The sequence below is a fragment of the Mobula hypostoma genome, chromosome 17 (assembly GCF_963921235.1).
Source record: "Mobula hypostoma chromosome 17, sMobHyp1.1, whole genome shotgun sequence".
Lineage (NCBI taxonomy): Eukaryota > Metazoa > Chordata > Chondrichthyes > Myliobatiformes > Myliobatidae > Mobula > Mobula hypostoma.
Genome location: NC_086113.1, coordinates 14,114,425 through 14,142,243, shown reverse-complemented (window position 1 = coordinate 14,142,243; position 27,819 = coordinate 14,114,425). Strand labels below are relative to the sequence as shown.

Here is a 27,819-nt window from a genome sequence, read left to right as displayed (position 1 = left end):
TTTTGATAGTGATCTTGAATGAGATATCAAGTTGGGTGGTCAGACCCCAATTATCAGTAGGCATGGTTGATGTAAAATTGCAGAACAGAAGATGTGCGCTTTTTTGTCAGAAGTTTTAACGTTTGTACTTTTGCATTCATTGTATTCAAACATAATTGTCTGTACGCAAACACGAGGAAATCTGCAGATGCTGGCATTCAAGCAACACACACAAAAAATGCTGGTGAACGCAGCAGGTCAGGCAGCATCTATAGGAAGAGGTACAGTCGACATTTCGGGCCGAGACCCTTCGTCAAGACTAACTGAAAGAAGAGGTAGTAAGAGATTCGAAAATGGGAGTGGGAGGGGGAGATCCGAAGTGATAGGAGAAGACAGGAGGTGGGCGGATGGAGCCAAGAGCTGAAAAGTTGATTGGCAAAAGGGATACCAGGCTGGAGAAGGGAGAGGATCATGGGACGGGAGGCCTAGGGAGAAAGATGGGGGGGGGGGAAGCCCAGAGGATGGGCAAGGAGTTATAGTGAGAGGGACAGAGGGAGAAAAAAGAAGGACAAAAAGGGGGGGGGAATAAATAAGGGATGGGGTATGAAGGGAAGGTGGGGCATTAATGGAAGTTTGAGAAGTCAATGTTCATGCCATCAGGTTGGAGGCTACCCAGACGGAATATAAGGTGTTGTTCTTCCAACCTGAGTGTGGCTTCATCTTCAGGGCCCCAGACAGTCCTTCCAGGTGAGGTGACACTTCACTTGTGAGTCGGCTGGGGTGATATACTGCGTCCGGTGCTCCTGATATGGTCTTCTATATATTGGCGAAACCCGACGCAGGCTGGGAGACCGTTTCGGTGAACACCTACGCTCTGTCCGCCAGAGAAAGCAGGATCCCCCAGTGGCCACACATTTTAATTCCACATCCCATTCCCATTCTGATATGTCGATCCACGGCCTCCTCTACTGTCAAGATGAAAGCACACTCAGGTTGGAGGAACAATACCTTATATTCCGTCTGGGTAGCCTCCAACCTGATGGCATGAACATTGACTACTCTAACTTCCGTTAATGCCCCACCTCCCCTTCGTACAGTACCCCATCCCTTACTTATTTATTTATTATTATTTTTTATTTCTTTTCCCTTTTTTTCCCTCTCTTTTTTCTCCCTCTGTCCCTCTCACTATAACTCCTTGCCCATCCTTTGGGCTTCCCCCCTCCCCCTTTCTTTCTCCCTAGGCCTCCTGTCCCATGATCCTCTCCCTTCTCCAGCCTGGTATCCCCTTTGCCAATCAACTTTCCAGCTCTTAGCTCCATCCCTCCCCCTCCTGTCTTCTCCTGTCATTTCGGATCTCCCCCTCCCCCTCCCACTTTCAAATCTCTGACTATCTCTTCTTTCAGTTAGTCCTGACGAAGGGTCTCGGCCCGAAACGTCGACTGTACCTCTTCCTATTGATGCTGCCTGGCCTGCTGCGTTCACCAGCAATATTTGTGTGTGATAATTGTCTGTACAATTTACCTTGTTCATAAAATTCATTCCCACCAATTTTAATGGAATAAATTTCAGAACCAGTGTACAAAATGTAGGTACCAGTGTATTCCAAATTATTGTAAAGGAACAACTTCAGTTTTCTATATCAATAAAACATTAAATTAACCATTGACTCTGACTTTTCTGAATGCAGTACATCGTCTGTTGCTGAAGTACTTTTGTAATTGGTCCTTTAGTACTGTCGCAGAGAACTTTATTAAAAGAGGAAAGCTATAAAAAAGAATCAAGATTATAATTGTTTATCAACCTTTATAATTAAAACATCAAAGTTGTTCACTAAAAAGCTGCTACCTCATATTAAGTGCAGTCTTGCTTCAAGCAACGCACAGAAGATGATGGAGGCACTCAGAAGGTCAGGCATCGTCTATGGAGGGGAATTGAAAAAGGAGATCACTCCCCTCTTTGCCCACGGAGTAAGGGAGCTGAAGCCAGAATGAGAAAGTGGGAGGAAGTAGGAGTGTATAAGCTGGCAGATGATAGGTGAGGGAGAAAGGTGATGATGTAAGAAGCTGAGAGGTGATGGGCAGAATAGATAAAGGACTGAAGAAGGAGGAATTTGAGAGGAGAGGCACTGCACCATAGAACAAAAGGAAGGAGGTGGAGAACCAGGGGGAGGTGATGGGCAGCTCATGTGGACAGGGGAGGAGATGAAAAAGTATGGGAGGGTAACCAGAATGGGGAGTGCGGAAGAGGGGAGTAGTCCACTTTTACAATCCTTATTTCAAATCTTATTTATCTTATGAATAGTTAAAGTGGCATGTCATGAGATTATCTATTTTTACTGTTATGGTAGAAGAGCAAAATCTAGATTTCTGAGGTTATTGTCCAACTAGCTGTCTCATACGGAAAGCAGCAAAAATTGGCATTTAGTGTTATGAGTCAACTGAGACAGATGGCTTGCTTTTGAAAGCAAAAGCAATCTTACATGCTTCATCTGCAAGGGTGACACTTGGAGTCAAATGGCTTAAATCCTTGAGGGACTCTATTCTTGCCTTTCCATTCCTGACAGCACTCGGACACAACATCTACTACGCATTCTTTAAATGGCAAAATCATGTGAATAAATCAGGGCTCGTCTCTTGTTTCCAGTTTAGAAGATCTGCCAATCTGAATAGAATGGTGTTAAGGGTACATGGAAAATGAGAGCGGAGGACATGGATGAAGGAAATAACAGAGAGTAACTTGCAATCAGAGTAGTGGGGATCAAGGAAGGAATGCTTTAATAGTTGTGGTCGTCTGCTGGCTGTTAAGGAAGAACCTAAGGCAAGAGACAGTATTCAGATGGGTGTGTAATGAGGTTATTTCACTGTATGTTTCAATGTACATGTGACGAGTAATGCTAATCTTTAATCTCCCAACGTTTTAGAAATATCTGGATGAGAACCTCAATCCCCCAAGTATAATAAACTATATAGCAAACACTGCTCAACACACACAAAATGCTGGAGGAACTCAGCAGGACAGGCAGCATCTAAGGAAAAAAGTAAACAATCGACGTTTCAGACTGGGAACGTTCATCAGGACTGGGAAGAAAGAGGGGAAACTCTTTTACTCTTTTCCATAGATGCTGCCTGCTGAGTTCCTCCAGCGTTGAGTGTGTGTATTGCTTTGGATTTCCAGCATCTGCAGATCTTCTCATCCTTGTGACCAAATGCTGGTCAAAGGGATTAGTTTAGATAGGTAATTGATGGTCACCATACCCAAGGTGGGTAAAGTTCACCTTGCCTGAGGAGGTATTGTTTCTTGTGAATTTCACCTGGAAAGTATACAATTGATGCTCTTTATCTGGTATCTTTGAAGGATGCAAACCTTAATATTTCTCTGATTTTCAATTTTGTTTTATTTAATAAGGGTTTATTTAATAGCGGTGTTGGCGCGTAGCCAAGCGATTAAGGCGTTTGTCTAGTGACCTGAAGGTCGTGAGTTCGAGCCTTGGCTGAGGCAGCGTGTTGTGTCCTTGAGCAAGGCACTTAACCACACGTTGCTCTGCGACGACACCGGTGCCAAGCTGTATGGGTCCGAATGCCCTTCCCTTGGACAACATCGGTGGCGTGGAGAGGGGAGACTTGCAGCATGGGCAACTGCCGGTCTTCCATACAACCTTGCCCAGGCCTGCGCCCTGGAAACCTTCCAAGGTGCGATTCCATGGTCTCACAAGACTAACGGATGCCTAAGAGAAGAAAGGTCACAATTTTGAAGGTGTCTTTGAGAGGCTACATGATCAAATGAATAGTGTGTGAACATCATCCAGATTGAACAAAGAAGTTTCAGTAGCAAACTTGTTGTTCTAACCCAAAGTGGAAGAATTTAAACAGGGGAGCATACTTTCTCTCTCCAAGAGGACCACAACCTTGTCGTGGTTTGGAGGCTTGTCTGACTCAATGATCCAGAGAACCATTTTGGCTGGAGTCAGGGCTTTATGCTTTGGCTCTTGGTAGAGTCACCCATGCTAAACAGGTCCAAGTGTAGAAGCCAGATTAAGAGTGATCCACCGGTCCTCCAGGTTTGGAGGTTCAGCTCAGGGCTAACAACCCTGACTATTATTATGGAAACGGTAATGAAGAATCCTTCTACATCTGAGTGCGACAGCATTCCTGAGTCTCCACCCCGGTCTGGTAGTGAAAGCTACTGATACAGTGAAGGAAGCTCTACACACCACCAGTGATGGAGGATCTTTCATTGCTGCCCTAAATGCCGGTGGCATAACGGGCAGTAAATAAGAAAGCATACTTTCTCTGAGTGAATTTTGTGTTGAGTTTAATGAAACAACCTGCCATATTCAACTTATTACTGTCAAGTTTCTCAGACCAGTTTGGATTTCAACAGATCAAAGTGGAGGCATGAAAAACTGCAGGGTGATTAATGGGCGTGCAGTGCTGAAATTCAATTGTACATAGCAGCGTTTCATGAAAGATTTATGGCTGCAAAACAATAAATTTTGGCAGAAGCAATATCATAGTTTCTATTTTTTATCCGTGCACTGTTTTCCCATAACTCTTATAAAGGAATTCTGTTTATCTGAGTAATAAATGTTGGCACTAAGTGAACAATAATAAATAGAAAGTTGTCATCTTCAATTTGTTCTATTCATATCAAATAGGCAGATTTTGCTGGTACAGGACATCTCACAAATGCGCCCGTTAGTTGGGCTTGTTCATGCACATTATAAATGAAAGCTGTTCCCTTGCAATTTATTGAAAGTGTGAGTTGATAATGCTATGGCAAGAGAACAAGAGGATTCTCAGTGAGCAGTGAACGTCTTTGAATAAAGGGATGAAAGGATTGCAAAGTAGTTAAAAGGTTGAGGAAAGAAAATGGTTTGGTGCGGGGGGAGTCCGTTTCATATTAGGTACATTAGGAAAGAAGTCTGAGTTTTAGTATCTCTCTGGGTTAGAAGTTGAGGTGGAGCAACCACTTCACCAAAAGGTGCTTTGACAAAGCCATAAAAAGTTATTTTCCTGCTTCATGACCAATTATTTAATGGTGCAGCATGGCAACACACTCAACACAACGTTAGCTCCACTGTTTAAAATTATATTGCCCACCCAACATTCAACGCATTCCCGAACTGCTAGATAACATGTGGGAAATAGAAAATTGATGGAGATACACCAAATGTTCAGGGACTTCTGTGTTTTTCCTGGTCGGGGTTGTGTGGCCACCCGGGCTCTTCTGTTCCCTCAAAATGGGACTGCAAATAGTTTGGGGAAGAAGGAGGAGGATAAACTGCCTACGATACCCAGGAGGTCAAATTGTTCCTTTTCATTCACTTCTGCCTCACCATATTCAATATTGTTTTTATGAAATGCTTTTCCCTTACATTCACCATTAACATCCATATGGTCAGAAAATGCCATTACCGCAAAGTCTGGATTTTTATTTAAATTTTTCATAGAAGAGAGAATATTGAACCTCCAGGAGGTGCACAGAACTTGCAAAAGGTGCTCCAGCCACCTCCAGGAGTCAGTGAGTGATGGCCCTAGAAAGTGAATATCTATCACAGGTTAACGTCCTGTGGCATGACACCTAGTGCTTCAGGTTTAACGGCTGGCCTTTATTTTCAGAGCTAACTGATTCCATTTTTTAGACATTGGCCTGGAGGGCATTCTATATCCCTCTAATGGATAAAGGATAGTTCTCCTTCACCTCATCCTGCAGTGGAGTGCTCCAAAATATGAAGCCTCAATTTCCCTCATATTCCGTCTGTTTGGCCTCCAACCTGATATCAATTTCCCAAACCTTTGGTAATTTCTCATCCTCCTTCTTCTGGTTCCTCTCTCATGCCTTTTCTTCTCCTCACCTACCCATCACCCCGCTCTGGTTCACCTCCTCTGTTCCCTTCACCCACAGTCTACTGTCCTCTCCAGAGTCTTTCTTCTTCAGCCCTTTAACTCTTTCACCCGTCAACTCCCCACCCTTCCCCAACCCACCCACCACCCTCCTCATTCTTTCTGTCACTTGAAGGGAGGGAGGCAAAAGACAAGAGTTGGTAGGCCAGTTAGACGGACTCCAGTGCTTGGGAAGACATTGAAGTATATTATTAAGGAGGCACATGAAAAAATAGGCTGAAGTCAGCATGATTTCCTTAAGGAGAAATCTTGCCTGATAAATCAGTTGGAATTCTTTTAGCAAATAACAGGCATGATCGATTTCAACTCAAACCATATCCAGGAGAGTCAGTGTTTGTCGTTTCCTTGGATTATCAAAAGGCCTTTGACAAAGTGCTGCACATGAGACTGCTAAACAAGACAAGAGCCCAAGGTATCACAGCAAAAATGCTAGCATGGCTAGAAGACGGGTTAACTGGCAGGAGGCAAAGACTGGGAATAAAGGGGCGTTTTTCTGGTTAGCTGCCGAAGACTGGTGGTGTTCGGCAGGGGTCGGTGTTGGCATCACTTCTTTTCATGCTATATGTCAATCATTTTGATGACAAAATTGATGGCTTAGCGGCCAAGTTTGTGGAAAATATAAAGTTAAGTGATGGGGCAGGTAGCGTTGAGGAAGCAGGGAGTCTGCAGAAGGACTTAAGCAGATTAGGAGAATGGGAAAAGAATATAGTGTAGAGGAATGTATGGTCATGCACTTGGTAGAAGGAGTAAAGGCATTTTCTAAACGGGGAAAGAAAACTCAAAAATCAGAAGTGCAAAAATCCTTGTGCAGAATTCCCTAAAGGTTATCTTACAGATTGAGTTGGTGTTAAGGAAGCCAAATGGAATGTTAGCATTCATTTTGAGAGGATTAGAATATGAATGCAAGGGTGTAATGCCTGAGGCTTTATAATGCACTGGTCAGATCACACTTGGAGTAATGTGAGCAGTTTTATCTAAGAAAGGAGGTACTGGCATTGGAGAGGGTCCAGAAGAGGTTTACAAGAATGATCACAGAAATGAAAGGGTTAATGTATGAGAAGTGTTTGATGGTCTAGTCCTGTACTCACTGGAGTTTAGAAGAATGAGGGGGGTGGATCTCACTGAAACTTAACGACTATTGAAAGGCCTAGATAGAGTGGACTTGGAGAGGATGTTTCCTATAAAGGGGAGACTAAGATCAGAGGGTACAATCTTAGAATAGAAGGATGTCTCTTTAGAACAGAGACAAGGAGGAATTTCTTTAGCCAAGGGTAGGGAATCTGCAGAATTCAATGTCACAAATGGCTGTGAAGGCCAAGTTGTTTGGCATATTTAAAGTGAAGTTTGATAAGTATTAAGCCTTTGTTAATGGTAAAGGCCATTAATACAGCCAGTGAGTTAACTGGCTGGATGCTGCAATTGTTGATATTGACAGTCGGAAGAAGATTGCAAAGTTGTCTAAAATTCACTTAATTGTGCACAGGATTCCCATGCCCAATTTTGGGACTCTTTCCATCACTAAATTAAGGAGGAGATACAGGAGCCTGAAGACCCACACTCAACATTTTTGAAAGAGCTCCTTTCTCTCTGCCATCAGATTTCTGAATGGTCCATGAACACTACCTCGCTATTCCTCTTTTGCACTAATTTACTTAACTTTTTAAAATTGTAACTTTCAGTACTCTGTTATGTTTGCACTGCACTACTGCCACGAAGCAACAACTTTCACGGCTTATGTCTGTGACAATAATTCAGATTCTGATCAAATTTAGCCCTTTCTCCCCATTTGAAATTTGTGCTGATTGTAGACAATTCATTTGGTGGCATCGAGCACAGTTGGCCTGGTTAATGTGACGGGTAACTCCAATAGTCCAATGCACCATTGATTCCTTTGGGCTAAATGCTGAAAAATATATGCGTCCCTTCTTGAGGCTGAATATTCTAATACATTACCAAGCAGAAATCTCATTTTAAAAGCTGGTACCTAATTAGATGCAGAGCCTAAAAGAAGAATACAAAGGTTTTAATGAAAAAAATTACTAAATGACCTGAAAGCAAAAAATATTCTTCTTTCTATTAATATTTATATTCATTTCTAACTTCTTTCATTTTCATCATGGTCTATAAGATTATAATTCAAAAATATAAGCACTGAAGTATAATCTGAAAGTCACTGATAAAATCTGGAAGCGTACCGAAATGTACATGTCTGAGGACTGGTTTAGGTTGGTCTGGGGGCATGGTCATCATTATTCTAGCAAACTGTGGTTGTCAATTTGATCACAACTAATTTCTAAGGCAATGTATAAAGGGCAAGGGATAAATGGGTCTCTTTCACAGAGCTGGCACAGGAGCGGGATTTCCTTCTGTGCTGTTGATTTTATGATTCCAGGTTGGATCAGAAGAAATAATATTTCGTCAACTAAAATGAGCTGGCAAGCTTGTTCCTTCAAATCAAACCATATCCAGTTTGGTGGCACAAGATGGTAAAATATCAGGAAATGCAGTACAGGTACCAGAATTAAAACTTGAAACCAAGATTGGTATCATCTAACATTATAGTGTCATAGAATCATGAAACTCTACAGCACAGAAACAATCGATGCCAAATTTTTATTCTGCCTACTCCCATCTACCAGCACACAACCATAGCCCTCCATACCCTTCCCGTCCATGTACTTATCCAAATTCCTCTTAAATGTTGAAATTGAACCCTCATCCACCACTTCCCCTGGCAGCTCGTTCCACACTCTCACCACCCTCTGAGTGAAGAAGTTCCCCCTCAGATTCCACTTGAATATTTCACATTTCAACCTTAACCTATGACCTCTAGTTGTAGTCTCACGTAACCTCAGTGGATAAAGCCCACTTGAATTTCTCCTAACTATACCCCTCATATGCTGTATACCTCTATCAAATCTCCCCTCATTCTCCTACACTCCAGGGATTAAAGTCCTCACCTATTCAACCTTTCCCAACATATAGAAAGTTACTCATTCTTAAGCAAATACATCTTTATTTGTGAATGACCTTAAGCTAGATAATTTCTCCCTGCCGAGTAGTACCATTTTCTTACAAATTTTTTTTTTCAAAATTTCCTCTCTCCAAATTAAAAAAAAATCTTTTTAAAACCCAACGATCAGCTGACAAACGATGTCCAAAATTCCCCAATAGACCAAAGCTTTCAAGAGAGGTACTTCAGAAGATTCTCTTTTAGCTCTGCTAAAGCCACCAACAGCTTGAGTATAGGTGTCATGTTTTTCTAGGCTCGATTAAAATTGAGCAAACTGCAGAACTCTTGGCACTAGTTTCCAGGAAGTTTAATTCCAACACAGCATTGCTGTTTTTATATTTGATGCCAATGTTTATTTCAGTCAATCACCGGGGATGCCTAGCATAGATCCAATTCAATATGGTAACAGCAACTTCTTGTGTGGATGAATGGAGCCTCTATTTCCTTCTCAAAGTTCCCAGGAAATGATAATGCATTCCTGCATCAAAGCATTTTAGTATGATTTAAAATATACCAGCTTTAACAGCTTTGTTTGTTTCTTATTGACAATTGTTCATTTCACAGTAGAGTGAGCATAGTCTTTCTTGGCGAGCAACATCATTGACTGAGCAGCAAGAAGCAAACACTGCCTGGATTGCTTCAGGATAAAATATATTCCAACATTTCAGCTGCTTCTACAAGCACTTGTTTGCCTAATACAATTCTGTGTATGTTTTGCTTCCCGAAATGAGGATGTTGGTTGAGGAATTTTACTGACGGTACTTCAAAGAGAAATGGAAATGCAGTCATAAGCTCTTTTCAATGAATTTATTGATTTAGTTGATTTATTTGTTTGATTAGAGATACAGCAGGGTAACAAGCCAATCCGCCCCTATTATACCAATTAACCCATTGATTCGTATGTCTTTGGAACGTGGGAGGAAGCTGGAGCACCCAAAGGAAACCCACGCGGTCATGGGGAGATTGTACAAATTCCTTACAGCAGAGGAACTGAACCTGGATCGCTGCTGCTGAAATAGCTTTACACTACTGTGCTGTCCCAACGAAGATAAACTTGAATACTGAAATTGATTTCAGAAATATTGCAGCTCTATAAAACCCTGGTTACACCACACTTGCAATATTGTGTTCAGTTCTGGTCACCTCATTATAGGAAGGATGTGGAAGCTTTAGAGAGAGTGCAGAAGAGATTTAGCAGGATGATACCTGGATTAAAGTGCGTGTCTTATGAGGAAACATTGAGCAAGCTGGGGCTTTTCTCTTTGGAGCAAAAGAGGATGAGAAGTAACTTGACAGAGGTGTACAAGATGATGAGAGACAGATTGAGTGGGTAGCCTGAAATTTTCACCCTAGGTAGGAATGACTAATTCGAGAGGAAATAATTTTCAGGTGATTGGAGGAAAGTATAGTTGGGGGGGGTGTAAATTATTTTACACAGAGTGGTGGGTGCATTAAATGCCCTGCCAGGGCTGGTGGGAGTGGCAGATACATTAGAGACATTTAAGAAACTCTTAGACGGGCAAGTGGATGATAGAAAAATGGAGGGCTATGTAGGAGGGAAGGGTTGGATTAAAAGGCCGACATAACACTGTGGGCTGAAGGACCTGTACTGACATCAACATGGATTCTATGTTCTAAAAGTCATCTTAACATCCCATGATTAATCAGCTGGATAGAGTAATTAAATCTTAATATCTGTTCTATACTTTAAATTGTGTGATGTACAACAGCCATCCAGGCATTCCTGTTCCCAAAATTTCCCAATCACAATGGCCATAACCACCTGGATAGATATAACTTCACCTGCATTGGGTCCAGTCTCAGCAAAAAACTGTGCATATTGCAACCACAGGGGTGAATTGGATACAGATGGCAAATGAATTAGAAATTTGGTCCACAATCCTTTATCCGAAATCCTTGGGGCCAGTTGCATTTCGGAATTCAGAATTTTTTGGATTTCAGACCCCCCCCCCTCCACCTCAATACCAAAAAACACATATGCTCGAGTGCCTTATTTAACCTGTCTCAGTGCGGTGGACTTTAGGACCCGGTGGCACACCAAACCTACTCACATCCTCCCGTATACTTTAAATCATCTCTAGATTACTGAAAATACCAAATACAATGTAAATGCTATGTAAATAGTTGTCATACTGTATTGTATAGGGCATAATGACAAAAAAATTGATTTCCAACAAAAACATTCAATAAAACATTAAAATATACAGCTTCAGACAAACCGAATCAAACACATGGTAAATGACTTATTGGAATAAATGTAGAACGTCACAGTCACTGTCACTATAAAACTTCAGTAACTTTTCTTTCTGTTTATTTAAATCATATACAGTGGTAGTTCTGACACTATTTTCTTCAGTAAGACGCCGCACAGACACACCACGATCAAGCTTTTGCAATAACTCCACTTTCTGCGTTATTGATAATGTTAGATGCTTCCTTCCCTTTTTCTCATTGTTACCCATAGGGGTATCTGCAGCTTTTTTTTGACATTTTCACAGTGAAATTAAACACAAAGTCAACCGTGAACACAAAATATCAGCGAACAGCAAATGCACGTGTAACCAATACGAGCGCTGAGCCACAACTGACGTCTAGCGGCCTCTGCTAGTGCTGCCACGTCACACATGAGTGACGTCAGCTGTTGGCGAAAAAAAAACGGTTTTCGGAGCTCCTTGGATTTCAGAATTTCGGATAAAGGAATGTGACCCTGTCATATTTTTATTAGAAGAACCTGCAATTGTGTATCAAGGTACCAGGCAACAAGGGTAGAAATTTGTTGGGACTGGATTTGGGTTCTAAAGCAACAATCCCATTGTAACACATATCCAAAAAGATAGGTGATGATTCTACCATCCATATCATCCAAATGAATTGTCTGTGAAGGAGTAACTGAAAGTAATAGCTTGCTCTTACTTGAATCAATCTCAGACTGCTCGTCCTGATTGCATGAAGCACTCTGCCAGACAAGTAACATGAAGAGATCTTTCTTGGCAGGTACTGCAAAAACTATTCACATCCACGAGTTTCTGTGTAAATATACCCTAAGAAATTGAATCTGAAACAAAATAGTTTTTCAGTTATACTAGTAACATCAAGGATGTCTACATCACATGTGTCCTTATTGCTCAAAATACAGGAAAACTAGTGGTCAAATAAATGGACTTTACTCCAGGTGTTCTTACTAGGAGTTTTACTTGGTGCTCAACTGTACCTCTTTTGAAACAGTATTTTCAACTTTTGTTTTTTAATATGGTTTTGTTCTGAGGACAATATTTGCATAATGAAAGTAACATAATTTACATCTTTCACCTGAAAACAATGTAATATTAAAAAGTAGAAAATAATTAAGTTGTTCTCCTAATGGTATTAACCAATTAGAAAATAATAAAATGTCAACTTAATACTATAAACTACAACCCATGTTCTCAGCAACACACATGAAAGTTGCTGGTGAACGCAGCAGGCCAGGCAGTATCTACAGGAAGAGGTACAGTCGATGTTTCGGGCCGAGACCCTTCGTCAGGACTAACTGAAAGAAGAGCTCAAATCTCTTACTAGCTCTTCTTTTAGTTAGTCATGTTCTCAGTTTTTTTTCGTATTTGTAGTTTGTCTTTTCTACATTTGTTGTCTGGCAGTCATTGTATTTCTTCGTTCCGCTCTGAATGCCTGCAAGAAAATAAATTTAAAGGTAGTATATGGTGACAAATATGCACTTGGATGATAAATTTACTTTGAATTTTGAAGAAATGGTCATTCTGTTGTTTTTTTTAAGTTCCACGCTGTGCAGTAACCTTTAACTAGAGCTGACAAAAAGGAGAAGAAATTCAAGCAAAGTACTTGGAAGGAGAACTAATAATCAAAGTGATAGTCGAGATTTTGCTATTTTTCACATTGCTAAAGCATGAAGTAGGAAACATATGCTGAATTGCTTGGCGTATTCACAGCGCTAAGCAGTATTGCATCCGTATTGTACTGTCTCAGTACTTTTATATTTGTCTGCTGTAGCACTTTTTTTATTCGCAGTTATTTTGTAAATAACATTATTCTTTGCATTTCTGGTCAGATGCTAAATGCATTTCATTGGCTTTGTATCTGTACTCGGCACAATGACAATAAAGTTGAATCTAATCTAATCTAACCTAATATTTATAATTCTAGCAGCTGTTACATACCCCTGTAACTGGGTTGCCAAACCAGCAGAAATGGACCACTTAGTTGGAGTCTGGATTACTGGAACTAAGAAATGTTTATTAAAGAAATAAGCAACACAGTAGTCTAATCAAAAGGATATAAATGCAACAGTTTAGCAATGATAAAACACACATGTACACAGAACTAGGATAATAGGATCAATCAAGCTCTATCGCAGTCTAGGGGTAAATGATCAGTTTCAAGTGACGCAAAGTTCAGTTCAATTTAGTTCAGTTCAGTTCGCAGTAATCGCTGTTGTGCCGTTGGGGTGGGGAGAAGAGAGAGAGCGAAAGCGAATGAATATTCAAAACGGATTCCAAACAGACCTTCGATATTCCTCGCAGTTAGCTTTCGGGTGAGCCCTTTGTAATGTCTTCTGAGGTCACCGACTGTGACCCCTCCATTCCAGATACAATCGTTCCTCTGCGGTGAACCTGGCACCCAGGCAAGGGCGGACACACACACCAGGTTCACGCCCGACCGTATCTTTCCACCCTGTGTGCGTCTATGGCTGGTCCCGTGACCAGCCCTCCAAAACTCCCACCAACTTGTGAGGGCACACCACTTCCAGGGTCTCGTTACCTCGTGGAGTCGTGTGTCTGTTGCCTTAGCGAACCTGTCCCTTTTTATCCCCCTGCTGGGGTATCGCCTGTCCATCAAACTTCAAACAGTTCAGGGTTCAAAGCCACCAGCCTCTGACAATACTCGGAACCGTGTCTCCTTTCGGTAATCTCTCTTGTCTCTCTCTTATTAGCACCTTGCATGTTCCCCCCATTGTCCTCTTATCGGCATCAATCTTCTGATAACTGGTTCTTTTGTCACATCCCTACCCTCCAAAGGATTTTTACCGGGCTAAAAATAATAGGCAGGAATACATTCTTAGATACAGACAAATATACATGTTCATCAGCTATTTGGCTAATACGGAGAATATTAAGTTGTCAACACCTGGACAGAGAGTCAGCAATCACATTTTCTGTTCCTTTTATATGTGTTATTTTAATAATCCTCTAAAACCAGGCTCCAACTTAGCAAACTTCATAGTGGCCGAAAACACTAATGAATTGTGATCAGTGTAACTTCTCGGTGGTTTTCGCCCCGGACACAGATAACAAGGGTCGTCCCATACCAACTTAGCATTCTTTGGCAAGGGCTTAGTAAGAGGGTGGGTACTATCCGCAAAGTTGTTTTTTTTCCTGCAAAACTTCCGATAGTACCCCACCATCTCCAAGAACCTTCTCAGGGCTCCCTTGTCTGTCGGGATGGGGACTTCAGAGATAGCCCGCACATTAGCTTGCATCGGAGCCAACTGCCCCTGTCCTACCACAAATCCCATATGGCCGAATTCACTTTTTGCGAGGTTCACTGTCAGGCTGGCTTCAGACAGCCGTTTAAACAGCTCCTCTGCCGCCATAATGTGCTCCTCCCACATGTCACTCCAGACCACTACATCGCCAATATACGCTTCTGCGTTCTTTAGCCCTTTTGACACTGAATTAATCATCCTATAGGGGTGTTGCTCACTAGGGTGACCTGATGTGGCAACAGCTCCATGTCCCAGCTCTTTGCATCGCCTCGGGACATCTGGACCTATGTGGGCGTGCCGCTTAATTAGCTCTTGTAGCGGTTTGCTTTGTTCGGGGATTAAGGGAGAGAACTCAACAGCAAAGTCAGTCAACATAATAGAGTTCTCCCACCTGGTCAGGACCACACTTATCTTTTCAAAATGGGTTTTCCCCTTATCAGGTGGCACCCTAGCCTCATTAATTTTCATGATATCACCAGCTAGATCTGTTTTCTGATCGTGGTGAGCTTTTAACATGTTAATAGCCTCTAACTGTGTTAACTCACGTCTACAATAGTCAACAACATCCTTCCTCCTGTGCAGCCAGTACAACCCTTTTATGATTCCGCCGACTGCTTTCCTCCCCCCAAAATGTCCACCGAGGGGTATCTTGTGGGCCAGGTTAAGAATCTCATCCCCATAAATTTTTGGCACCACCCCCCATTCCTCATCTGCGGGCACGGTACTTGGTCTCCCTTTCTTCCTTCGCACCCCCTCCTTCATATAATAGCCCACTGGCTTCCTTTTTAATTCTGCTTCAGAGAGAGCTGTCTCCGCCAAAACCATCAGCTCCTCGTCTCGCTCCTGTGTCTGTACAGAGTCCTTCCTTGCTAATGCTGAGTCAGCCTCACCTCCTTCACTTTCTCCTGTTTCACTATGCTCCTTCTTTTCACTTTCTACCTCCCCCTGGTACAAGGCTGGTAGAAACGTCTCAGCTAAATTTACTTCGGCAGTCTTTCTGGACATACGCCGAGTCACTGCGCAAACGGGATAACCCTGTGAGTCCATGGGCGCGGCCTCAATGCTGGCAGGCAGGCCTGTCAATTTTACTGCTGGATACACTTTCCCGCCGGCGAGGTCATTACCGAGCAAGATCTCCACGCCTTTCATCGGTAGTTCGAGCCTCACCCCTATCGTGACCAGTCCAGAGACCAAGTGGCTTTGTAGGTGTATCTGGTGCAAAGGCACTGCCTCAGTCCCTTTCCCAATGCCTTTTATGACCCTGATTTTCCCAGTCTCGGTCTCTGAACTAAAGTCTAATACACTCTTTAATATCAATGACTGACACACTCCCATGTCTCTCCAGATCCGCTCTGGAACTGGGTTTAACCCCTCCTTCACCGACACCAATCCGGTCGAGATAAACCTCTCGCACCCTTCCTGAACTTTGTTAGCCCTCTCCTCTCCTAGCGGTTCGCTTACCAGCTCAATACAGCCAATCGGAAACGCCGCCTTTCCTTTTCCCGTTTCCTTCTTTGGGGCAAAGCACCTGGACGCAAAGTGTCCGACTTTCCCCACAATTATAACATACGACCCCAGGAGACTTCCTACCAGACTGCTCCCGGTCTACCTTATCCTTCTCACTAGTCCCCGGCTTACTTCCTGACTTTTCTGGCGGACTCTCCCCGCCGTCCCGACTACCCTTCTGGTAGCCTTTACTCGGGGCAAACTTCGTTTTATATGTCAACGCATACTCATCCGCTAACTTAGCAGTTGCGGCTAAAGTGTCTGCCTCTTTCTCATCTAGGTAGGGTTTCATACCCTCAGGGACACAACCTTTAAACTGCTCAATCAGGATGAGCTGTAGCAGTCTGTCATAATCCCCATTGACCCCTTTCAAGGCGCACCAACGCTCACAATATGTCTGCAGCTCACGGGCAAACTCTAAATACGTGCGGTCCCACTGCTTCCTCGCATTCCGGAACCTCTGCTGGTATGCCTCCGGGACCAACTCATAAATCCTGAGGATGGCCTCTTTCACCACCTCATACCTCTGGGCATCTTCCGCGGACAAAGCCGAGTAAGCTTGTTGGGCTTTCCCTTTAAGTACACTCTGATGCAAAACAGCCCACTTATCCCTCAGCCAGTCCTGACTTGCAGCAACTTTTTCGAAATGGAGAAAGTACCGATCCACATCGGTATCGTCAAATGGGGGAACCACCCTAACCTCCTGGGTCGCCCTGAACCCTCCACCTTGGTTTGGCATGGCTCCCTGCTCTGCCCTTATCTTTAACCTCTCCAGCTCGAATTCCCTTTCCCTCTGTCTCTCTTCTCGCTGTCTTTCTAACTGTTTCTCTTCGTGTTCTAGCTGCCGTACCCGGAACTTGTGCTCGAGTCTCAATTTTTCAAGCTGCACCTGTACTGTGTCTCCACCAGGTTTTCCAATAGATATCACCTCCAGCTCCCCTTGGGGAAACACTCCTTTAGATACATAGTGCTCTACGATAGCTCTGTGTATCTCCTCTCTCCTCATTGTCGACTTCCCCTTAACAAGATTCAACCGTTTGGCCACAGCTGCCAATTCCGCTTTCCTGGCATCCTCTAATGCCTCCAAGGTCAGCGCCTTTAGAAATTCCTCAATCTCCATTTCTGCTGTTTGCCTTTTCCTTCTTTCAGGAATTTTAACCCAATCAATTTACCCCGTCCCAAATTTAGCATTCAAAATCCCGGACGAGAACCCCACTTATGTTACGTACCCCGTAACTGGGTGGCCAAACCAGCAGAAATGGACCACTTAGTTGGAGTCTGGATAACTGGAACTAAGAAAGGTTTTATTAAAGAAATAAGCAACACAGTAGTCTAATCAAAAGGATATAAATGCAACAGTTTAGCAATGATAAAACACACATGTACACAGAACTAGGATAATAGGATCAATCAAGCTCTATCGCAGTCTAGGGGTAAATGATCAGTTTCAAGTGACGCAAAGTTCAGTTCAATTTAGTTCAGTTCAGTTCGCAGTAATCGCTGTTGTGCCGTTGGGGCGGGGAGAAGAGAGAGAGCGAAAGCGAATGAATATTCAAAACGGATTCCAAACAGACCTTCGATATTTCTCGCAGTTAGCTTTCGGGCGAGCCCTTTGTAATGTCTTCTGAGGTCACCGACTGTGACCCCTCCATTCCAGATACGATCGTTCTTCTGCAGTGAACCCGGCACCCAGGCAAGGGTGGACACACACACTAGGTTCCCGCCGACCCGTATCTTTCTACCCTGTGCGTCTATGGCTGGTCCCGTGACCAGCCCTCCAAAACTCCCACCAACTTGTGAGGGCACACCGCTTCCAGGGTCTCGTTACCTCGTGGAGTCGTGTGTCTGTTGCCTTAGCGAACCTGTCCCTTTTTATCCCCCTGCTGGGGTATCGCCTGTCCATCAAACTTCAAACAGTTCAGGGTTCAAAGCCACCGGTCTCTGACAATACTCGGAACCGTGTCTCCTTTCGGTAATCTCTCTCGTCTCTCTCTTATTAGCACCTTGCATGTTTCCCCATTGTCCTCTTATCGGCATCAATCTTCTGATAACTGGTTCTTTTGTCACACAGCAATGCTAAAAAGATTGTAGAGTGGTTAATATCACAGTATATTTATGAAATAGAAAGTATTACTGATAATTGCAGTCTTGTCAGTTATAAATTATTACTAAATTACATGTACCTGCTTTACACAAAAGATTTGAACAAATTCAGCACAAGTAAATTGTAACAGTTATCACTTGGCCCTAGGTAACATCATGTTTTCGGGATTTTTTTTTAGTGCCTTGAAAGGAAAATTTGAGACTATTTGCTTGGTTAGCAGGTTAGTTGCATCATGTGAGGAAGAATGCTTGCAGGCAATGTGGCTCAGGAATGGATGGGTCTGGAAGCATGATTTCCCATCCATTTAAATTAGCAGAGAGAAATTCAGACACAGCAGGCTTGTAATTTCCAAGTAAGTGCCTCCAGTGTGAACCGCTCTTCTCTGGTAGCTTCCAAAGGGAATCAATACTAGGAGATTTTGATGTTTTGGCAGTATGCCTGGAGACTTACAGTGAAATTGAAACCTCATGATGTGTAAAGTAAAGCAGCAAATCGATGATAAAAGGCAAATTAGTGTAAAATTAATCCAATAAATTTAAAATAGTGAAAGCAATGGATTAGCCATGATATTCTTCTACCTGAAGTATTTGTAGGAGTTCTCAGAGAAATGCCAAGTGCTCTAAGGACACTTCTTTATTAGGTGTGACACGATAACCGATGCAGGCAAAAAGCAACTGGCAATGTACCATGATCTGCAAAGTCAGCTGAATACCATCTTAGAAATGGGGTTTGTGTGAACTCTCCTGCTGGCTTATGTGAGCTGGAAGTTTTTAACTTCCATGGGTGGATGAGATGGGTGAAGAAAATGAATGGAGATGAAAATATTGGTATTCTCCACCGTTAAGTTCTTCAGTCCTGCTTGTGGCTGTGGCCCCAGTAATATACACCCAGTGGCCACTTTATTAGGTTCCTCCTGTACCTAATAAATTGGACCCTGGGTGTATGTTTGTGGTTTCCTGCTGCTGTAGCCCATCCATTTCAAGGTTCAATATGTTGTGCGTTCAGCGATGCTCTTCTGCACACGACTGTTGTAATGTGTGGTTATTTGCGTTCCTGTCAGCTTGAACCGGTCTGGCCATTCTCCTTTGACCTCTCTGATTAACATGGCATTTTCACCCACAGAACTGCCATTCACCAACGTTTTTTCTCTCCCATCATTCTATGTGAACTCCGGAAACTACTGTGCATGAAAATCCATTTCTGAGATACTCAGACCACCCTGTCTGCCACCAATAATCATTACTCAATCAAAATCACTTAGATCACATTTCTTCCCCATTCTGATATTTGGTCTGAACAACAACTGAACCCCTTGACCATGTCTGTATGCTCTTCTGCATTGAGTTGCTGCCACACGATTAGCTGATTAGATATTTGCATTAACGAGCAGCTGTACAGGCGTACCTAATAAAGTGGCCACTGAGTGTGTACTTTGAAGTACATGTCAAATAAAGCTAGTCTCCTTAAAGCTAATCTCTTTAAAATGACGAGTTTATATTAATTAAGCAGAGCTAAGGTTGGACATGCATCTTCCATTTGAACATGAGTATACCCTGTCTCACGTGAAGTTATTGAAGTTCCTGGTACTCTGCACATACTGCACACTGCATGTCCCCACCTCTGAGCACATCTACAAGGAATGCTGTCACAAGAAAGAAGCATTCACTATCAAGAACCCTCACCATACAGGCCATGCTCTCTTGTTGTTGTGGCCATCAGGAGGGAGGTCCAGGAGCCTCGGGTCCTACACCACCAGGTCCAGGAATGGTTATTATCATTCAACCATTAAGCTCCAGTGTGGATAACTGCTCTCACCTCAGCTTAGAACTGACTCCACAACCTTTGGATCACTTTCAAGGATTCTACAACTCATGTTCTCAGTATTATTTATTTTATTTTTGTATTTGCGCAGTTTGACAGTGGGGAGATGTGCTCAACAATAACAGCCAACAATTTAAATATATTCCTGCACTTCTGTCTTTAAGATTTGAGTTAATCAATCATAAAATCCTAGAAATGTGCAGCACAGAACCAATCACTTTCCAGCTGACTCATCCATGCTGACTGTGATGTTTACCTGTATTCATCCCATTTGTCACAATGGGTCAAAGTTCAAATTTCAAAGTCAAGGTACCTATGTGCCACTGTATTCTACTCTGAGATTCACTTCTTGCAGGCATTTACAGGAAGATAAAGAAATACAGTAGAATTTCTGAAAACTCCCTCTCATTTTAAACCTGTGCTCTCTAGCACTAGACTTCCCTGCCCTATGAAAAAGACTATCATATCTTATATTAATATGAATGAAAGAGTGCAGAAAGTATTTACAGGGATGTTGCTGGGTCTTGAGGACCTGAGTTATAGGGAAAGGTTGAATCTATGTGGACTTTATTCCTTGGAACGTGGAAGACTGAGAGGAGATTTGATAGAGGTATACAAAACTATGAAGGGTGTAGAGATAGGGTAAATGCAAGCAGATTTCTTCCACTGAAGTTGGGTGGGACTACAACTAGAGGTCACGGGTTAAGGTTGTGTCATCTTTCCTTTGGTATATTTCTTCCTCTTTGGGATGTATATAACCTATGCTTTCCTAATTGCTTCCAGAAATTCCAGCCATTGCTGTCCTGCCGTCATCCCTGCTAGTGTTCCTTTCCATTCAATTCTGGCCAATTTCTCTTTCATGCCTCTGTAATCCTCTTTACTGCACTGTAATACTGATACATCTGACTTTGGCTTTTCCTTCTCGAATTTCAGGGTGAATTTGGTTATATTGCATTTAATGGGAATCTGGAAAGGTACATGGATGGTCCCTGTGCAGCTCAATGGGACTAGGCAAAATAACACTTTGGCATGGGCTAGATGGGCCACAGCATCTGTTTCTGTGCTGTAGTACTCTATGACTCTGTCTATGGCCCTCATAATTCTATATAGATCATTGTACCTTAGACTCCTACATTCCTATGAGAATATACCCAGTCTGTTTTCACTCCATTCCAGACATCATCCTGGCAAATAGTTTTTAAACGATTTTGGACAGGCGTTAAGCAAGTACATTAAAGACTGCTGTTTGGTCTGCATGGAGACCTTCTTAATAATAACTGGCGGGTGTTCGTGTCAACCTAGTTTTGAACAGAGAGCCTGAGAGCATTTAGTACTTTGTTTTCCACTCTCCAAATGTTTCCTTTATCTCAGTTCCTTTGTTCCTTTGGCCTGCTTAAGGCAACTTTTCCGGCATCTGCTAATACCTCAACAATGATTCATCATCACAACAGTGTATTTTGCCCATGAGTTAGCAGGTTTGAACCACTACAAAAAAAAAACACTCCCATAGAATTTCCAGACTATTCTAACAGTGGTCGGAATAAGTGGAATTAATCTATTGTGTTCTACACACACTCAGTGGCCACTTTATTGGGTACACTTGTACACCTGCTCGTTAATGCAAATATCTCACTTGCCCATCCATTGAGATGTTCTCACAACCAAAGATCTCACTTTAATCTTGTTATCATATGCTCTCATTGTTTATTGCTATTTATGCATATTTGCTTTGCACAGTTTTTCCGTCTTCTGCACTCCGCTTGATTTTTCATTAATCCTGTTACATTTGCTAGTCTATAGATTTGCTCAGTATGCCCACCGGAAAATGAATCTCAAGGTTGTAGATGGTGACATATATGCACTTTGAAAATGAAATTTCCTTTTAACGTTGAATATTAATCAGCCAATCATGTGGCAGCAACTCAGTACATAAAAGCATGCAGACATGGTCAAGTCGTTCAGTTGTTGTTCAGACCAAACGTCAGACTTATGATTTGCTGCTCCACTGCGAAGTCTCTTTGAGGGATGGCTACCCTGAAGAAGGTTAAATCACGAGGACATACCCGACCAAAACGTTTCCATGGAGGGCTTCCACCATTTGGGCTGACCAGAAGTGCACTGAGAGTGGTAAGCATAAAGGAGAGGGGCTCGCTGTTCTGGTTAACAACGGATGGTACAATCCTGGTCATATTACGATCGAGGAATGTGTTTGTAGCCCAGATATTGAACTTCTTGCTGTTGGACTCCGGCCATACTCCACCGAGATACAACACTGGGCGTCATGGGAGGTTGTTCCTGCCTGTGGCCATCGAACTTTGCAGCTCCTCCCGTGGAGGGTCAGACACACTGAGCCAATAGGCTGGTCCTGGACTTATTTCCATCTGGCATAGTTTGCATATTGTTATTTGATTGTTTGTGGTTTTTGTATTGCTATATTTATGCTCTAATCTTGGTTGGTGCAGCTGTAACGAAACCCAATTTCCCTCGGGATCAATAAAGTATGTCTATGTCTATGTCTACCCATTTGATGGGAGTTCAGTGAGACCCTCTCTCACTGCTCCCCTTCTGTGATTTTTGCTACCCTCTGATGCTTTGATATTGCCTTCCCTCCCCCCACCTTTTTATTCTGGCATCTTCCCCCTTGCTTTCCAGTCCTGAAAGAAGCCTGAAACACCGACTATTTATTCATTTCCATAGATGTTGTTTGACCTGCTGAGTTCCTCCAGCATTTTGCGTGTGTTGCTTTAAAATGGGGAAGAAATGTGATGTAAATGGCTTTGACCGTGGAATGATGCTTGGTGCCAGACGGAGTGGTTTGAATATCTCAGAACCTGCTGATCTCCCGGGATTTTCATACATAGTCTCTAGAGTTTACAGAGAATGGTGCAAGAAACAAACTACGTTCGTGAGCGGCAGTTCTGTGGATTAAAATGCCTTGTTAATGAGAGAGGTCAGAGGAGACTGGCCCGACTGGCTCAAACTGACAGGAAGGTGACAGTAACTCAAATAACCACACGTTACAAAAATGGTGTGCGGAAGAGCATGTCTGAACATACAACACATTGATCCTTGAAGTGGATGGGCTACATCAGCATAAGACCATGGACATGTGCTCCGTGGCCACTTTATTATGTACAGGAGACACCTAATAAAGTGACAACTGAATGTTCTTGCTGCTCACTGAACATTAAAGTAAGAAGTAGTTGACAGGAAAATTTATTCGAGATTACAACCATGGTAGTAGAGAACTAACATAGGAGGATTTTGATTTTCTCTGTCAGATCAACCAGCTCCGGACATAAAGTATCACGAATAACCACATGAAGAAGATCAGCTTATTTTGATGTTAAGGCATAGAAGCTAATACCACATCTTTCAAATTGTAGGGATATGCTTGACACAATTTAGTAGTAAGATGAAAGGCAGCTGCTAAATTCTGCTCTGTTAGATTTGTAGCAAAAATGTTTGAAGTCCAGACTGGTATGAAAGAAGAACTTAATTTTATCCTTCACATTTAATATCCTTTGCCCATTAAAGAAATTAATTTGACTTCTCAGTTTAGAACTGAGGTTTTTGCCAGGTTATCTGTCTGACATAAAGGAATAAATTTAAATGACCATATTATCCCCAGAAATGCAGGAGAAATAAATGAACAAATGTGTAAGAATTATTTAAAATTGTTGTTAATGTCTAAGGTCCACTGAGACCCATTGTCTTCTTTTTTGTCATACATGCTCACATCAGTTCTATGCCAATAGGGAGATTCAAGATGCGCGTAAATTTGTCATTACAACATTTAAATTTGTAATTCTCTTTTCCTTCTCTTTTCAAAGGAACGTCTCCTACTGTCATTGCTTCCTGCACATATTGCCATGGAGATGAAGGCCGAAATCATTCAGCGATTACAAGGGCCCAAGTCTGGTCACTGCCAGCTGGAAAATACAAATAACTTTCACAATTTGTATGTGAAGAGGCACACAAATGTGAGGTACTTCTCATTTCTTCTCAAAACATAAAAAATAGAAAAAATATCTGGACACTGTTTCTGTAAGGGTGCTTTATAAAATTATTTTCAATCCAGTTGCTATTACATGTTTTTCACCTTTGATATGTATACTTCTTACATATCAGGCACTATGTTATAATCTTCAAAAATATCATTCTTTTATAATACTATTTTCCATCCTCTTATCTAATTTAATGCAGTAAATGAAGAATGCTTTCCTGCTGTCTGGGCTGGCTGATCTATTCAGTTGTACTTAGAGATGCCCAGCTAAATCCTCAGGTGTCAGGTTCCTGTACAAAATGTGGAATGTTTGCCTTAATTAAATAGCTAGTCTTGAATACCTTTATACTGTTTGCATTAGAACTTTCCCAATGTATGTTTTTCTACTATTTCAAGTTTTAAATTGTACGTGTTGCTCTTTTACAAGTTTTATAATTCTAATGTCACTCCTGAAAACAAACTGGCCTTTCCACTGGAGCTGTTGAATGTGACCAGGTTTTTTTGTGGGGACATTGGTCTTAAATAGGATTTGCTTTGGTTCCATATCCTGCTGGAGGATTTTACAGAGAATTTTGGTGCTATTTCTTTGAGATATTGCACATTGTCCATGTTCTTGAAGCATATAGAACAGCATGGATCATTGCTGCTCAAGAATCTCTGAGCTAGTTGTCAGGTTTGAGATCCTGCTCTTTTCAAAGCTCAAAGTAAATTTATTATTCAAGTACATATATATCACCATGTACTACCTCAAGATTCATTTTTTTCAGGCATTCAAAATAAAGAAAAACAGAATTTATGAAAAAAAACTATAAATACCAAAGACTGACCTTGTAAGCGCAAGTGCTACACCTGTCCCTACACCTCCTCTCTTGCCACCATTCAGGGCCCCAAACAGTACTTCCAAGTCAGGCAACACTTCACTTGTGAGTCTGTTGGGGTCATCTATTGCATCCGGTGCTCCCGGTGCGGCCTCCTCTACATCGGTGAAACCCGACGCAGATTGGGGGACCGCTTTGTCGAGCACCTCCGCTCCGTCCGCCACAACAGACAGGATCTTCCAGTAGCCACCCACTTCAACTCTGCTTCCCATTCCCATTCAGATATGTCCATACATGGCCTCCTCTACTGTCATGATGAAGCTAAACTCAGGTTGAAGGAGCAACACCTCATATACCGTCTAGGTAGTCTCCAGCCCCTTGGTATGAACATAAAATTCTCCACCTTCCAGTAATTCCCTCCCCCTCCCTTCCTCTATCCCTATGTCACTCTGCCCCCTCCCCCAGTTGCCTATCACCTCCCTCTTGGTTCCGCCTCCTTCTACTACCCATTGTATTTTCCCCTATTCCTTCTTCACCTTTCCTGCCTATCACCTCCCTGCCTCCCTTCCCCCACCCCTTTATCTTTCCCCTTACTAGTTTTTCACCTGGAACCTACCAGCCTTCTCCTCCCACCCTCTCCCCACCTTCTTTATAGGGCCTCTGCCCCTTCCCTCTACAGTCCTGATGAAGGGTTCCGGCCCGAAACGTCGACTGATCTTTTCCACGGATGCTGCCCGACCTGCTGAGTTCCCCCAGCGTTTTGTGAGTGTTGCACTGACCAACAACAATTTGAAAAAGAGCCAAACTGTGAAAGTAGATAAATAAACAATAAGTAAATAAATAACACTGAGAACATGAGTTGTGGCACCCTTGGAAGTGAGTCCTTCGACTGTGGAGTCAGTTCAGAGTTGAGGTGAGTGAAGCCGGTTCGGGAGCCGGACGGCTGAGCGGTAGTAACTCATCCTGAACCAGGTGGTGTGGGACCTACGGTTCCTGTGTCTGCTCACTGATGGCAGCAGCAAGAAGAGAGCAAGGTCTGAATGATGGGAGTCGTTGATGCTGGCAGCCGCTTCCCTGTGGCAGGGCTCCTTGTAACTGCGCTCATTGGCTCTGCCACTGATGGACTGGGCTGTAAACACCACTTTTGTAGACTCTTCTGTTCCTGAGCATTGGGTTCCCATACCAGGCCACGATGCAACCATTTGACTCAGTTGGCTGCTGCATTGGAGGTGTGATGAATTTTATCAATACCAGCCATCACTTAAGTGCCCCATGTTTTCCAGAATCTCATTTTTGAAATCCATAACATCAAGATACCACAGAGACTTCCAGGTTGATGGAAAAAAAATGTTTCAAGAATATTCTCAGAGTTTCCTCATTTGAATTTCTGGCTCACGATATGAAGTAAAATCACCAGGCGAGGCTTTGAACGTCTGAAAAGGAGCACACAGCATCCCAAACAGACCGGCCATCTTTTCAGGAACCTACAGTGTCACATATGGTAAAAATCTGTCCTGTAACCTGGGACCGGAGTAGAATTAAATCATCCTCACCCCCAAGGGAATGCTGAGACGAAGGACTTGAGTTCACTTCATTTAACAATCCCTCTAAATCATTATCAAGAGAAAACCTGCAGATGCTGGAAATCCAAGCAACACACAGCAGGCCTCCAGCATTTTGTGCGTGTTGTCTCCAAATCATTGTTTTTATTTGGCCTTTAATTCCTTTTACTGCTACTGCATCGTTATCTTCCATTTACGTTGTTATCTCCCTTTCACATTCTTTCTGTCACACTAATTCAACGTCAGTTTTAAAACCTCACCCCTGAAGTTTTATTCCCTTAAAATCCTATTTTGGGAGACCTGTGAAAACAAATAAAAATTTCTGGATCACATCAGTTCACAAGTCTGTTTTTAGCCTGAAAGGTTTACAATGATTCTGAAGTGGTAAACATCCCTGGAATATGAAAGCACTGAAGGACTGGTTAGGTGCAGTTTTTGTGATTTTTCTAGGCTCCAAGAGGCATTTCCACTGAAGGTGTAGATTGCCCAGACTGATAATTAATGACATCTATGTTAGAATGGCTCAGGAGACCCGGAGACATGCTCACTGGTTCACAAATCTCACACTGTCTACTCAGCTCGTCCGGAAATCTCTTGCTAAAACAGAGCTCAGGGTGTTTGTTTCCGGAGTCGGTTTTGTGGCACGTGGCATTCAGGCAACTCACCTCGCAGTGATTAGCCTGAATTTCAAAATGTGACTAGAGCATTGGTGCTGGGAAGGGATATTATTTCATCTGTCCAGCTGATGGAAATGGAGATGATGGCGTTAGTGTTCCTTCTCCCTTACTTCAATGTGAGTATTTGAGTACGACCATGTCTCCAATGCACACAGGAGAATGGGGGTCTCTTTCATTGTCGACCATGAACCTTAGTCTCAATCTTTGAACTCTTCATTATTCATACTCTGTTGAATGATATACTGGCACATCAGAGATACTTGTAATTTTATAATTTTTGCTGTTGTTTGTGGATCATGAATCGGGAAACAATCCACATTTTCTAGGTCTCATTGTGATTTTCAGAGGGACAGAGGCACATTGGTAGAGGACCTTTGAAAGGCACAATATTTAGTTCGATTTTAGTTTTCATTTATTACTGTCACATTTACCAAGATGCAGTGAAAAGCTTATACTGCATATGGTTTATACAGATCAAATCTTTACATAGTGCATCGAGCTAGAATGGGGTAAAGCAATAGCAATGCAGTCACGTGTGGACCAGTTGCCATATCAGGCCACTATGCATTGAGATAGAATGTGATTCTTCACTAAAGATTGACATTGATAGGGACATGTCAAATTTCTTCTCTTGATATTTGTATCATCATTACACTTCAACATTAATTGCCCAATAATCTCGTCTTGGAAATGTATCAAGCATAAGTACCCTCATAGTGTCACATCACAAACTACTTTTACCCAAAGGGTGAACAATTAAAAGTAGTAAGCTGCAAGGTTGTCCGGGTTATACGTACCTGAAAGAAAGATCCGTAACCCATATTTGGCACCTGAGTAAGAAAAAGGCTGCATTTGATGCAGTGTTTCAACCTCAAATGTCAACAAATAGCTTCCCCCACACAGATACTGCTT

General features: G+C 42.5%; 1 protein-coding gene across 3 annotated transcripts in view; it reads left to right on the top strand.

Annotated features, from left to right (window-relative positions):
* The window catches only part of LOC134357865 (adenylate cyclase type 2-like), a 523,538-nt gene that overhangs the window by 338,786 nt on the left and 156,933 nt on the right, over window positions 1–27,819 (top strand). For all 3 annotated transcript variants that reach the window (XM_063069584.1, XM_063069586.1, XM_063069585.1), the window contains exon 6: window positions 23,678–23,832. In XM_063069584.1, coding sequence (XP_062925654.1) covers window positions 23,678–23,832 — 155 coding nt within the window. The remainder of the gene's footprint in view (window positions 1–23,677; window positions 23,833–27,819) is intronic.